This window comes from Perca fluviatilis, chromosome 5, assembly GCF_010015445.1.
Source record: "Perca fluviatilis chromosome 5, GENO_Pfluv_1.0, whole genome shotgun sequence".
Lineage (NCBI taxonomy): Eukaryota > Metazoa > Chordata > Actinopteri > Perciformes > Percidae > Perca > Perca fluviatilis.
Window position 1 is genome coordinate 3,735,476 of NC_053116.1, and position 12,796 is coordinate 3,748,271.

General features: G+C 42.4%; 1 protein-coding gene across 2 annotated transcripts; it reads right to left on the reverse strand.

The window, feature by feature from the left end:
* Positions 1-23: 23 nt before the first annotated feature.
* Positions 24-10,138, reverse strand: trappc6b (trafficking protein particle complex subunit 6B). 2 transcript variants are annotated; one of them, XM_039801130.1, is made up of 6 exons: positions 9,871-10,136; positions 9,709-9,776; positions 4,256-4,373; positions 3,787-3,870; positions 1,340-1,433; positions 24-424 (listed from the first exon to the last, which is right to left on the reverse strand). In XM_039801130.1, the coding sequence occupies exons 1-6, from the start codon at positions 9,949-9,951 to the stop codon at positions 393-395; spliced, it is 477 nt and encodes a 158-aa protein (XP_039657064.1). In that variant the 5' UTR covers positions 9,952-10,136; the 3' UTR covers positions 24-392. The 2 variants fall into 2 exon arrangements, with proteins under 2 accessions (XP_039657064.1, XP_039657063.1); XM_039801129.1 differs by lacking the exon at positions 24-424 and having other exon boundaries at positions 1,269-1,433; positions 9,871-10,138.
* Between the last annotated feature and the right edge of the window lie 2,658 nt (positions 10,139-12,796).

Sequence of the window (12,796 nt, forward strand, 5' to 3'; positions counted from 1 at the left end):
ATGAATCCAAACAAACTTAGTGATACTTCAATACATTTGATCATTTATTAAAATGGATTCACACTTTACTCAGTATCATTTCAAACTGACATTTTACCTGTGCCACCAGAGGGTGCCACAGACCTTCCATAATGAGAATACTTACACATTCATTTAATGACTCAGACTTTATATAAAAAGAAATAACATAAAATCATTCTCAGAAATAATCATCATGGCATCAAGGGTTATTCATATAACTTTTGTCAATCATAAATGAAATTGTAACTGCAATTTAAAGTTAATAGGAGAATATTTTAATGATGAAAAATGGACGCATTTCCCTTTAATGACAAAAATGCAAGAACATATGAAGGCAGAAGAGTGCAGAGTTAGTGTGGCTAAGCTAGTCGCTACATTTTCTGGATCATGATCTGGAATTTACCTGCAGAGACACAAAGAACAGAGAGAGAAAGCATGTGTTAGTCCTCACTTTATACTTATTCACAAATAAAAGAAACTTATTTCCTTCTGCGTAAACGTGTTCCTACGTTTTTTTTGCAGCAGTCAAATACAAACTTCGGCAGAGTAAAGAGCATCAGCAAAGCTCTCCGACAGGCTCAGACTATTTACTCATATGCTGTATATTCTGTCGGCTTTACGCAGTAAACGCTCCGGGGTCAGAGCTGTAGCTCACCTGGGATCTGATGTACACCATAGGGCAGTGCAATCAGTCACATTTTAATCACTATTTCGGCCCCTAACGATCAATTCGATGTTGAAACGAGATAGAGAGATAGAGAGATAGATAGATAGATAGATGGATATGTGTGTGTGTTTATTCCTCGACGCAGGAGCCCAAGGTTTGAATCCGACCTGTGGCAGGTTTCCTGTATGTCCCCCCTCTATCTCCCCTTTCATGCTGTCCTGGTGATTAAAGGAGTAAATCATTAAAGAGTAATTTTGTTATTTTTCAGCCTGGACATGCATTGGTGTCTAAATGACAACAATCTTTGAAATGTGTCCAGTATTGAGTTAGAACCTGCAGCAGTGAACTGGGCTGCAGTGTAACCCTACAGGACAAATGTTCAGCATCAGTCAGCGTCCACTAAAAGTTCTGTTTTTGCCGCTTACAGGCTCAGATTATTATTCTAAGTGTCTGACAACATTATGGAAAGGATCCCTACGGAGATAGACCTTTTAGTTAAAGAGGAAGATCACCAAACTCCACCAGACTCCATGTAAATAAACAGTACTTTTAGTGGACGGAAATTGAAGCTGCGCAATTGTCCATCAACGTTACATTACAACCACTTTTCTTGTCTCTGATTGGATGATAGACGAGTGATGCATGTCTTACACGCAGGCATGATGGACACCTCAGCAGTCACGATACTCTTCACCCCCAGGCTGGACAGCGCTCCTCTCACCAGACCACAGGAGAAGGACAGATACTGCAGGGACATCAGACAGACAGAGACATTAGACAGACAGACAGATGGAGACATCAGACAGAGACTTCAGACAGAGACATCAGACCGACAGAGACGTCAGACACAGACAGACAGAGACATCAGACCGACAGAGAGATACAGACAGAGACATCAGACAGACAGAGTCATCATACAGAGACATCAGACGGAGACATCAGACAGACAGAGACATCAGAAGGAGACATCAGACAGACAGAGACATCAGACGGAGACATCAGACAGACAGAGACATCAGAAGGAGACATCAGACAGACAGAGACATCAGACGGAGACATCAGACAGACAGAGACATCAGAAGGAGACATCAGACAGACAGAGACATCAGACGGAGACATCAGACAGACAGAGACATCAGAAGGAGACATCAGACAGACAGAGACATCAGACGGAGACATCAGACAGACAGAGACATCAGACGGAGACATCAGACAGACAGAGACATCAGAAGGAGACATCAGACAGACAGAGACATCAGAAGGAGACAGACAGAGACATCAGAAGGAGACATCAGACAGCCAGACAGAGAAATCATACAGAGACATCAGACGGAGACAGAGACATCAGACACTATGCTCTCAGCTGTACACATCCTGACCAGTGGAGGGTGTGTGTGTGTGGGGGGGGGTAAGCTGAAGTGTAAATGAGGTTTAAACTGCACCTGAACTGGTGCTGGAGAAGCAGAGAGACAGGGCAGACTGTAGCTGCGTACTGCAGGCCCCGCGCCAGGGGCAAATGGCTAAGGGGGCAAGTAACAATTGCGAGGGGGCAATTATTGTTTTTCATAAAGTAGGCTAAAAATAGCTAATTTACCCGCTGTTGCAACAGGGTCAGAACTCGCAATTATATATTTTTTAAAAATAATAATAATAATAATAATAATAATAATAATAATACCTTGACAAAGTAACTATTTAAAAGCCAGTTTATCATCTCTAGGCTCTTTCATTAGCTACAGATCGAACACAATAGCTCGTGCAGTAAGCTAACGTTAGAAACTGCTAACGTTACATGAGTTATGTCCAACTAGGATGTGTATTGCTTGACTCCTCTCCCATCAGCGTCTGAGGGCGGCGGCGGCGGCGCTGCCATGATACGGGCGCGCTGCGCTCTCCTCATCCTCAGATGAAAATGACGGGTCATTGATCTCGCCCTGATCCGATTCGCCATCGCTCATGTCCAAATCTAGCTTGCTCTAGCTCCTGATGATGCAGCCGCCTTGTCAAAAGACGTTTAAACAATACAAGTTGCTAGGCTACTGACCGTGGCCTGAGCGCAGCCGTTTTTATAAAGGGGTTTAAAGTCAGAGACTTATTAATGAAGTGAGAGGACCGCTGGAGCGCTCGCTCTGTGTCATCAACTACATTTTTAAATATAATTAAATAAAATGTATTTAGTCCTAATACGCCTATTCTTCTTCGATATTTTCACTATCTTACTGAATTAATGCTATATTTTTTACATGTATTAGTGTGAGCAAACTCCTGAAAAAAAACATGGAAACTCCATAATGATAACTGGCTCCTTAACTAGAAAAAGATCTTAGACTAGGAGGCAGTTCACTGAGGAGTGATGGTTAAAGTCTGTGATTAAGGAAACATGGCTGTTTGCAGTATGCAGTGTCCTGATTGGTGGAAAATGCTTGCAGAAATAAAGGCCTGTTGTCAGGTAAAAAGGTCACTGTCAAAGAGGCTGAAGCCAAAAGTTGACGTGGGAAAACCCAAGGAGACCTTGTAATAATGATTGTGTTGTTGTATTTGTACGTTTTATGGATGTATGATGCTGAAACAAGGGGGCAGGAAATACCGGGTGCGGTGTACTGGGAACCAAGAATCATGTTGGAAAAATACAATTTCACAAAACAAACATTTAATAAAAGATAAAGAGTGATTTGACACGGAGATGCTCAATATTAAAAGAAGTGGTTTAGGGAGATACTTAATAACCGGCACTCAAGCTACAGCTGTCTGTGCACTGGTGCTAGGTTTACTAGATATAGGAGAGCAGCCTTCCTGGAAGCCATGCTAACTCCGCCTCAAACAGCTGACCAATTCATGTGACGCTTCAGAGGAAAGGACGTCTCATTCCTCTCTCCTCCGAATGATTTCCTCGCGTCTCTCCCGTGCCTCCTCGGTGGGAGGGACTAAGTCGTGAGGAAGGGAGGCAAGCGGAGGAGTCGAGGAGGCAATTTAAGCGACACGAGACGCACCGCTGACGCCTGAGTGGGAGTCTGCAGCTGGCTCACAGAAAGGAGAGAGACATCCTAACAGAACCCAGTAAGGGAGTGAAACAGTCTGATGAGACCAGGGCAGAGCACCTTTGGGGCGTGTTCCAGATACTGTTTCCCAGCGGACAGCTGACTCAGCAGGCGGAACTTGTTGTCCTGGAGAACATAGATGCCCTGAAAAAAAAAGAAAGAAATGACAACACGCATCAGCACAGAAGACTAGGCAAACATACTAAACGCTGACATATGTATCCCACAAGTATCCCACATGTATCCCACAAGTGGATTACGTCATGTGAACATGAAAGATTTCCTGATGGAGCGCAGCAGGCTCACGGTACATTGTGTTGCCACGGTAACAGACCAGCCCCACAGTATGGCCTGGCTGCACAAGTTCACATTCTGGGGCAGGAGGGCTTGTTTGTATCAGCGAGCAAATAGCTTTGGCATAGCAGGATAGGTGGGAGGGAGGAGAATGTGTGACAGCTTTACACCCGCGATGTCCATCCAGCAGGACAGACTGATGCAAACCTGCTGGACGAGGGACACGAGCCGTTACCTGGTGATTGGTCCGAAGGTTGTCGATCTGCTTCTTGAACACACAGGTCCAGAAGTCTTTGCAGACAAACTTCATGATGTCCAGCTCATCTTTGAACCGTGCTGTGTCTTTTGTTAGTCTAGAGAAGAGGAAAAAGAAACGCTTGTTCAAATGAAGTCCAGAAGCTTGACACGGTTTGTGTAAAAAAATAAAAATAAAAAAAATAAAATAAAAAAAAATGCTTCTTGAATGTGTTTAGTCCCACCGCTCAGCACTGCTGGGAATTTATAAATCAGTCCCTCCAGAAAAACGTGATTATGCGATCGCATAATTCAATGCATAATCAGCCAAAGTCCCCATATTGATGCGGGGGCCGCATTTTTTCAAATACGCCGCACTTTCACCACATAAATTGCAGATTTCCGCGTCAAACATGAGGGGCTTGGAAAAAAGTCACATCCTAGCAGAAAGTTGAAATGAAATGTTGCGTTTACTTCACACAAGAGGAGCCATTTTCCCTTGTTGCCATGGGAACGTTATGAAGTGACGTAATTACGCGACGTGAACATCATCCAAAAGCAGGGTGTTGAAAAAAAAAAAAAAAAAAAAAAATCACTTTTTTTTTTCTTCTCTTTTTCATCAAACCGCAGTTTTTGCAAGTTCCCGCAATTTCATCGCATAAAATTGCATAAATATCCCGCATATTCCATTGCATTTTTTAAGAAAACGTGCCGCATAATCAAGGATTTTTGCCCGCAACAATCACAAAAAAACTCTGCGTTTTTCTGGAAGGACTGATATATCTACTGTTCATAGGGCTGGGTACCGAACGTCGATACTTTTATAGTATCGAAGAAAATACTCCAATCCTATGAGTATCGAAAAATTATTTATCTTTCGGTGCCAAATTTCGGTTCCAAAAACGTCTAAGCGCGTAAGCGCAAGCTTATCTGTCCTCTCTGCATATTGACACTGAGCCGCGCTCACACACACACACACACACACACACACACACACACACTAAACTGTCTGCAGTTTTGTTGAAGTCACAGAGAGTCACGGTTGGTTTCAAGTGTGGTTACAGTTTATCATAAATTCACGCAGACAGCGTGATATTGATATTACAGCTCATCATACAGCCTATGATATTAATGGCGAGCCGAAAGCAGTCGCGGTGCTGTTGATGTTACACTTCCTCTTACTAGACAAGCAGCCACAATGGTGGTTTCTCTGCCCTGGTGACTGACTGACAGGTTAAGCTTGCAAGGCAAGGCACTTTTATTAATGTTACTCTGAGTGAGCAGTTTTACCAGAATTTTCTAATTTTGATAACTGTTTTGATTCACAATTAAAGTGGAAAATAAAAACTTTGTATTTAAAGTATTTTTGTTGACGTTGAAATGGATTTTAAAACATATGGTATCGAAAAAAGTATCGTTAGGAACCGGTATCGAAACTGAGGTATTGAAATTGGCACCGGATTGAAAGATCTTGAACGATACCCAGCCCTAACAGCAGCAGAGTTTCCACCAGAAAAAAAAATTGGTGCCGGTCATGTGACCTGTAAGGTTTCATTTTACCTGGTCAAAAGGGAAAAATATTTTCTGCGTTTATTGCACTTCAAAACAATTGATAGGCAGGCTATAAAGAATATAATCATCAAGGGATGTAGAATTATATATATATATATATGTGTGTTTACTCCTCGACGTAGCGGGCCCTTTGCTGCATGTCATTCCCCCCTCTCTCTCCCCTTTCATATCTTCTGCTGTCCTATCAAAATAAAGGCTACCCCCAAAGAAAAAAAGAACTAAATCAATGCATATAATTGTGCCAATCTGAATTTAAATAGCCCTCTTTTCCATTCACTAGGCTGAGGAAATACAACAATACAAACTACAGTACAAACAAACTGGCTAGTATTAAGTGCCGACTAGAATCAAAATAATTGTAAAAAAAACAAACAAAGTATCTCTGCAACTCGCGATGTGCATACAGCCTCTGCCTGACGCCGCTGTGCTGTTTTGATGCAGATCTGCAGGGACAAGCCTCTCTCTGCTGGCACACTGGAGACGGGCTTCACGCAGGCTACCGGCTACAGATTCTTGGGGTTTGGCCAAATACCGAATCCACTGGTTAAGATTCTACCGAATCCGAAATCGAAATACCGAATCCTACTCCCATCCTCAGTCCATTAAACCAATAAAACACATTAATGAAGTAATGAAGCTGGTAATGGTCGTCTGGTTAACACAGGTTTTTAGCTGTGGCTGTCCTTCCTTTGCCGTACCTGAAGTTGCTGCACTTTGGCTGCTAAATAATAATTTCCCCCTGGGATTATTAAAGTATTTCTGATTCTGATTCTGTCTGGAGATTCCTTCATGCACAACTCATATTCTTTCGGATGTTTCATACGCAAATGTTTTAACGGCGGCGATGTTAGGGTCCTCGCCACCACCAGCCAAATCGGCATTGCAAATTGAACACGTAGCTCGACTTGAATGGTCTTCTTTTGACTGAAGTACTGCCAAACGACAACTTTTTCTGCTCACCAGTTCCATTTTTGCTTTCTCACAGCCTACTGCATTGAACGCTCCACCTATGTAAACACCTTCCCGTAATCAACGGCGCCGTCATTATGGCGACTAGTGTAGCGCGCGTTGTGCAAGCGTAGGGTTTGAGGAAAAAAATGTATTCTATGTATTCCGAAAACCCGTCAAAAAGCCTGATATTCGGCCGAATCCTGGATTCGGCGCATCCCTAATAAGAACCTCACAGGTTTTTGACAAAGTCAAGCCTCCACAACCGCAGACGGCTGTCATCATATGTGGCATTTCAATTTGCGTCTGAGACATTAATGAGAGGGGCTGTAGCTGGTGCCGACTCGTCCTCGCTGGCAACGTCTTGGCTTGATTTATGTTTATGCTGCTTGGTTGTATAAAGTAATTCACAATATTTCCCTGTTTCGCCAGGGCTTGGGCTTTGACTTCCCTGCTTGCTTGTCGCCGTTTGTTGTAAATCTGCGGTAGTCTTTTGCATTCAATCAAGAGTGAGAACGTGACGTATAGTTTCTCATTTATCGCAGACGCTACAGTCTACAAATATGATTGTTTATTGTAACACAATTCAAATTGTCCAGAGGGAATTATTTCCACCGGCCATTCTGACCGGAGATGACCGGACAACGGAAACTCAGATCTACAGCGTCATTAGGGCTGGACGATTAATCGAAAATGCATCGACATCGAAATTCTGAAGCTGTTATCAACTTATTTTTCCCTATGATATTCCCTGTCGATAGGCCTACTTTCTCCTTAAAACATTCTACCGCGTGTGCAGGGTCCAAAATTAACACTCGCCAGTCGCTAAATGCGGGGGCGGGCCGACACGCACTCACACACACAAACACTGGTGCACACACCAGACACTGGCCACTACCTTCCGTTTACTAATGGCTAGCGTTTAACTCCGGCTAAGTAATGAGCTAGTAAGTGGCCATTTTTGGCAGCCAGCCTTCCAAAAGAAAGCACAATGAAATTAAATGTTAACCAATCGTCAGGTCTCAGGTTGTCTCCAGCGCCTCCACCTGCAGGTTGTCAGCGGTGTGTCTGCCTGGTGTACTCTCGGGCGGCCGATTTAACACGCCGGTCCTCATCGATATAGTTTCATGTGTCCCGTAGCTCTCCACAAGCAGAAAAAAAAAAAAAGAGGAGCTTAAAACGCAACTTGCTGGTTCAAAGTTAGGACTAACAAGTTAATTAGCAGTTTAAGCTATAGTGCGTCATGAGGAATTCTAAGTAATGTCAACAAAACTGTCGGCGCCTTCCGTGATCACGCACGCGGGGGTGATCCTTGATGCAGTTGCTAGCAGCTAAGGAGGACACGGAGGATTACAAAAAACATGGACTCTTCAGAAGAGGTAATTATCTTCACCCGAGATTCTGCGCCGGAAAGTCGCCGGACGCCACAATCTTCTGAGCATAGCCATACTGACAAATACAGAGAGAGAGTTGTTTGGAGCTGATGTTCTTAATTAGCTTGGTCGCAACATATTTGGCAATGTCTTGAATGTAACGTTTATTAATATCAAAAAGTTACGCACTAAAGCTTTAAAGCGCTCATATTATGCTCATTTTGAGGTTCATAATTGTATTTAGAAGTTATATCAGAACCGGCTGACATGATTTAATTTTCCAAAAACACCATATTTTTGTTGTACTGCACATTGCTGCAGCTCCTCTTTTCACCCGGTGTGTTGAGCTCTCTGTTTTAGCTACAGAGTGAGGCATCACACTTCTGTTTCATCTTTGTTGGGAGTCGCACATGTGCAGTAGCTAGGTAAGGACTACTAGCCAGTCAGAAGCAGAGTATGAGGGTGCCCTGACAGTACCTAGGTAAGGACTACTAGCCAGTCAGAAGCAGAGTATGAGGGCGTGCCCTGATAGTACCTAGGTAAGGACTACTAGCCAGTCAGAAGCAGAGTATGAGGGCGTGCCACGCTAGCAGCTAGGCGAGCATTATAACGTGTGTTAAAGTGATGCACGTTTGTCTCTGAAGTAAAGGCTGGACTACAATAGAGCTGTTTGGAGCAGTTTGTGAACAGGTTTCTGTTGGAGATGTAAGTCCCTTTGGGGGGGACTTTGGACTTTTTAACTTTGTAAACCTATAACCTGCAGAACAAAGATATAATAATACAACAAAGGAAAGGGGAAAAAGCATAATATGAGCAATTTAAAAAATAGATTGTAGGCCTATAGCCTATTTACATTTTTATCATGCAAAAGACGTTTTTTTAAAACTTTATACAAGAAAATAAATACAAAAAAAAACACTGTCTGTTGCCAAATCACAAAAAATTAAAAATGTATTATCGCTCATTTATCGTTATCGAGGTAAAATGTGCAATTAATCATTTTAGAACATATCATGCAGTGTCATTCACTCTCCTTTTTAAACAGCTGCTCACTGTAGTTTTTAAATCAACATAAATCAAACAGCAGGAAATAATGCATTTATTTGGAGACTATTTTTAACAGCGCATTTCTCCACCTTTGGTTTTCTAGTGAGTGTTTGTGTCAGCAGGACGGTGTGTGTGCGGGGTGGAGTCAGAATAAAGTACAGTGTGTGTGTGTGTGTGTGTGTGTGTGTGTGTGTGTGTGTGTGTGTGTGTGTGTGTGTGTGTGTGTGTTCATGGTGACGAAGGAACATGTCAGCTAGTGAACAGTGGCTCACAGAGGTGTATTAACAACAATGGCGCTCTATGGCACAGAGGAAGAACAGATATCAGGCTGGGATACACACAACAGTTAGTAGTATATATATATATATATATATATATATATATATATATATATATATATATATATATATATATATATATATATATATATATGTGTGTGTGTGTGTGTGTGTGTGTACACAGATAGCTGTCGGAGTTTAAAGCCAGAACCAGTTAGCAGCAGTTAGCTTGTTACCTCTCTATTAGCCCCTGGCCGACCCTGAATCCCATATTCTCCAGTTTGGCGATATGTCTCCCATTCTCCTGAATCAAAGACAGACGAGAACTAACGTTACTAATTATACTGTAACCGACCACCATCTATCCGAGTCATGGCGATGCCGAGGAGAACTCTTACCGTCTCTCCGCTCTCAGCTGACTTGTAAATGTATTGTATCACTTCGTTGTGTAAAAACTGGAAAGCAGCTTCGTCGGCCATGTTGTTCCTCTCCCGACTGCGGTCCGGTCTATCAGCTGGTTCCGCGGCCGGTCACCACACCGGGACCGACACCATTCCGTTCACACTGACCGCGGACACAGACACACCTGTGGACAGAAATTTAACAGACGCTTTCTGCTGCACTGCTCACGTCTTGTTGTTGTTCTTCTTCTTCTTCCTAGAATTAGACAGACTAGACGCGGCAATGGCGCATTGCTGCCATCTATTGTTTGTTACTAGCAGTCTTCAACAGTTATTTATATTTTAATACAGTCCAATATTGCGTAGATATTGCATTAGCTTTTCCATCTTAGTCCAGTCATCCAAGTTGAGAAGAGATTGTAAAGAACAGAGGCCAGCTGCTCCAGGTGTCTGAAAGCTTTCTCCTCTGTAGAAAATAGTTCTTACATTGGATGAGGATGTGTTTCACTGTCTCTGAGCCTGCACACAGGGGCGCCCAGGAATTTTGGGCCCCATGACAAAAAAATCTAATTGGGCCCCCTCTGCGCAGCTGTTGTCACCACATCTCTAGGACCTAACTGTCCCATCAAAAGCTTTACATAACTCTAATTAAAGGCTTGCAACTGTCTTGCTGCTTGTAGTTCAATACTAGTACTAGCACAATATGTGCTGCTGGTGATTTGTACATGCATGCAAGCAGGGGTTAAATTGGAATTTGTTATGTGTGGGGGCTCTCCCTAGGGGGGTCCGGGGAAATTTTTTTTTTTAAATAAACCGTTAAATGGAGAGTTTTGTGCAAAGAAATGGAGAAATGGAGTCTTACATGATATGTGCAAAACTGCAAGGTTAAGAGCCTATATTTTGCATTGTTGTAGTATCAACAGGTATGCCTATTAGGGCATTTAGCATTTAGGCCTACTGTTAATCAGTCATCACTTGATTACACATTGTATTACCTTGTTATGATTAGAAATCGACCGATTCATCGGTTTTGCCGATTAATCGGCACCGATAGTTGATTGGTGGAACTATCGTTATCGGCAAAAATCCATACCGATAGTTTTTCCTGGTTGCGTCCGTTGCTGGAGCGGCTGAGAAGCGCGCGCTGTCATTCATTACACAGTACAGAGAGCTGAGAAGGGTCTGCTGGCATCATGCATTACAATAGCGCCTCTAGAGGCCAAATAAAAACTATCACTGATGCCTTGTGTTGTTTATTTTCGACATGTGTTACTGCGCGCTGCACATGCTGTGCGGAGAAGGCTGACATCAGATGCTCGTTTAAAGCATCGACAGCAAAAAGGTATGTATACAGTGCATTTTGTCATATTATAAAGTTATTAATTTGTTGAATAGATGCTGCATTAGTAGAGGAAGAACAGCACAGTATGTTTGTTTGCTTTCGAGGCTGAGATGACGTAGCTAGTAGGCAGCCTGCGGGGCTCCACGGGCTTTCGACATACATTGCGTATATTTACACTTTGAATTTCGTCATGGCATTTATAGAACACATGCTCTATGGCAGGGCCGGCGATTGCTATAGGCGACCTAGGTGATTGCCTAGGGCGTCAAAAGTGTTGGGGGCGCCGTGTCGCCCTTAGGTCTACTTCCCATTAATAATAGAATTAGAACGACAAGTGAAATAAAACGTGTTTATTAAACATGATCATCCTAGGGCGCCCCCTCAGTCACACTTTTACTTGTACTTTTACTACAGCCACTTCCCTAAACTGTCTCATTCAGAGACCAGCGTCCAAAGCGGGGCTCTGTGTCTGGCAGCAGGTCTGAGATCTACCGTATCAGCAGAGCAATCACGTAATGCACAGCAGACTATGGTGCAGGTGAATTATTTTCTGAAAAATAGTGACTTTATTCTTGTAGTAGCCTATTGCATTATCACTTTATTTTTCTCACAATATTACAACTCCTCCAAACCTCAGAGAATACAAATGAGATATACTGTATTTTGAATGTGCACAAAGTTTTGAAAATGAGCAGAAATCTTGCTCAAACGCATCTGAAATATTACAGTCAAGGGGTTTATTAACTCATTAAAATTAATTCATATATCATTCAGGTGAATAATTTTAATATGCACGTTTAAGGTGGTTACTTCCTCAACAAAAGAAGCAAAAGTGGGAAGAGTAAATGATGCTAGGCTACATGTGTGCTGACTCAGATATAATTAGAAACATCGATCCAAAGGAGAATAAATAGATTAAAGCAATACAGAATGCCTGAGAGCCTTACTGCAAAATATTCCATTATGTTTTTATATTTGGATTGTAATCTATGTTTGCCTTTAGATAAAGTTATTTCCAGCATAAATTGATTCAGAAAAAGGTAAAAAAAAAAAGTGCATATATATTCACCAGAATGCAGGAAATGAAGTATTTAATGCAAACAATTTTCAGGGGGTGGACCCCCAGACCCCCCCATCATAAGTCACCATGCACACAAATCTGGAAACAAAAAATTGTCCTTTCGGTTGCCAGACCAGTTATGATTAGACCAAATGTTGGTGCCATCTAACTTACATGGAAGCTAGAAACTAAAATGAACATACATTGCTACTCTATCTCTGACACAGCGCTGCGGAGATCTGGCAATGCGAGACTGGGGGGACAAAACTCAATCTCGCCTAGGGCAACCAAAGGGCTAGAACCGGCCCTGCTCTATGGTCTTACAAAGCTAACGTTTTTGACCGATTTCAGTTTAAGGTCCTAAAACCTTTTTTAACATCAAAGTGACCTCACTGCAGCACACATATTCTAGTAATAGCCCAGTTTGTCCTGAAAAAAATTATGTTCATAGATTGACTGTAGAAAATAATAACTGTGTATAAGTATTGTTTGTTTGTTAATTCACATGTAGCCTACTAATA

Excerpts from the sequence above, each read along its gene's own strand:
- trappc6b (XM_039801129.1), bottom strand. The coding sequence starts at position 9,951 with ATGGCCGACGAAGCTGCTTTCCAGTTTTTACACAACGAAGTGATACAA. Across the intron at positions 4,374-9,708 it reads GGCCAGGGGCTAATAGAGAG|ACTAACAAAAGACACAGCAC; the intron begins GTAACAAGCTAA and ends CCTCTTCTCTAG. Across the intron at positions 1,434-3,786 it reads ATCTGGAACACGCCCCAAAG|TATCTGTCCTTCTCCTGTGG; the intron begins GTGCTCTGCCCT and ends ATGTCCCTGCAG.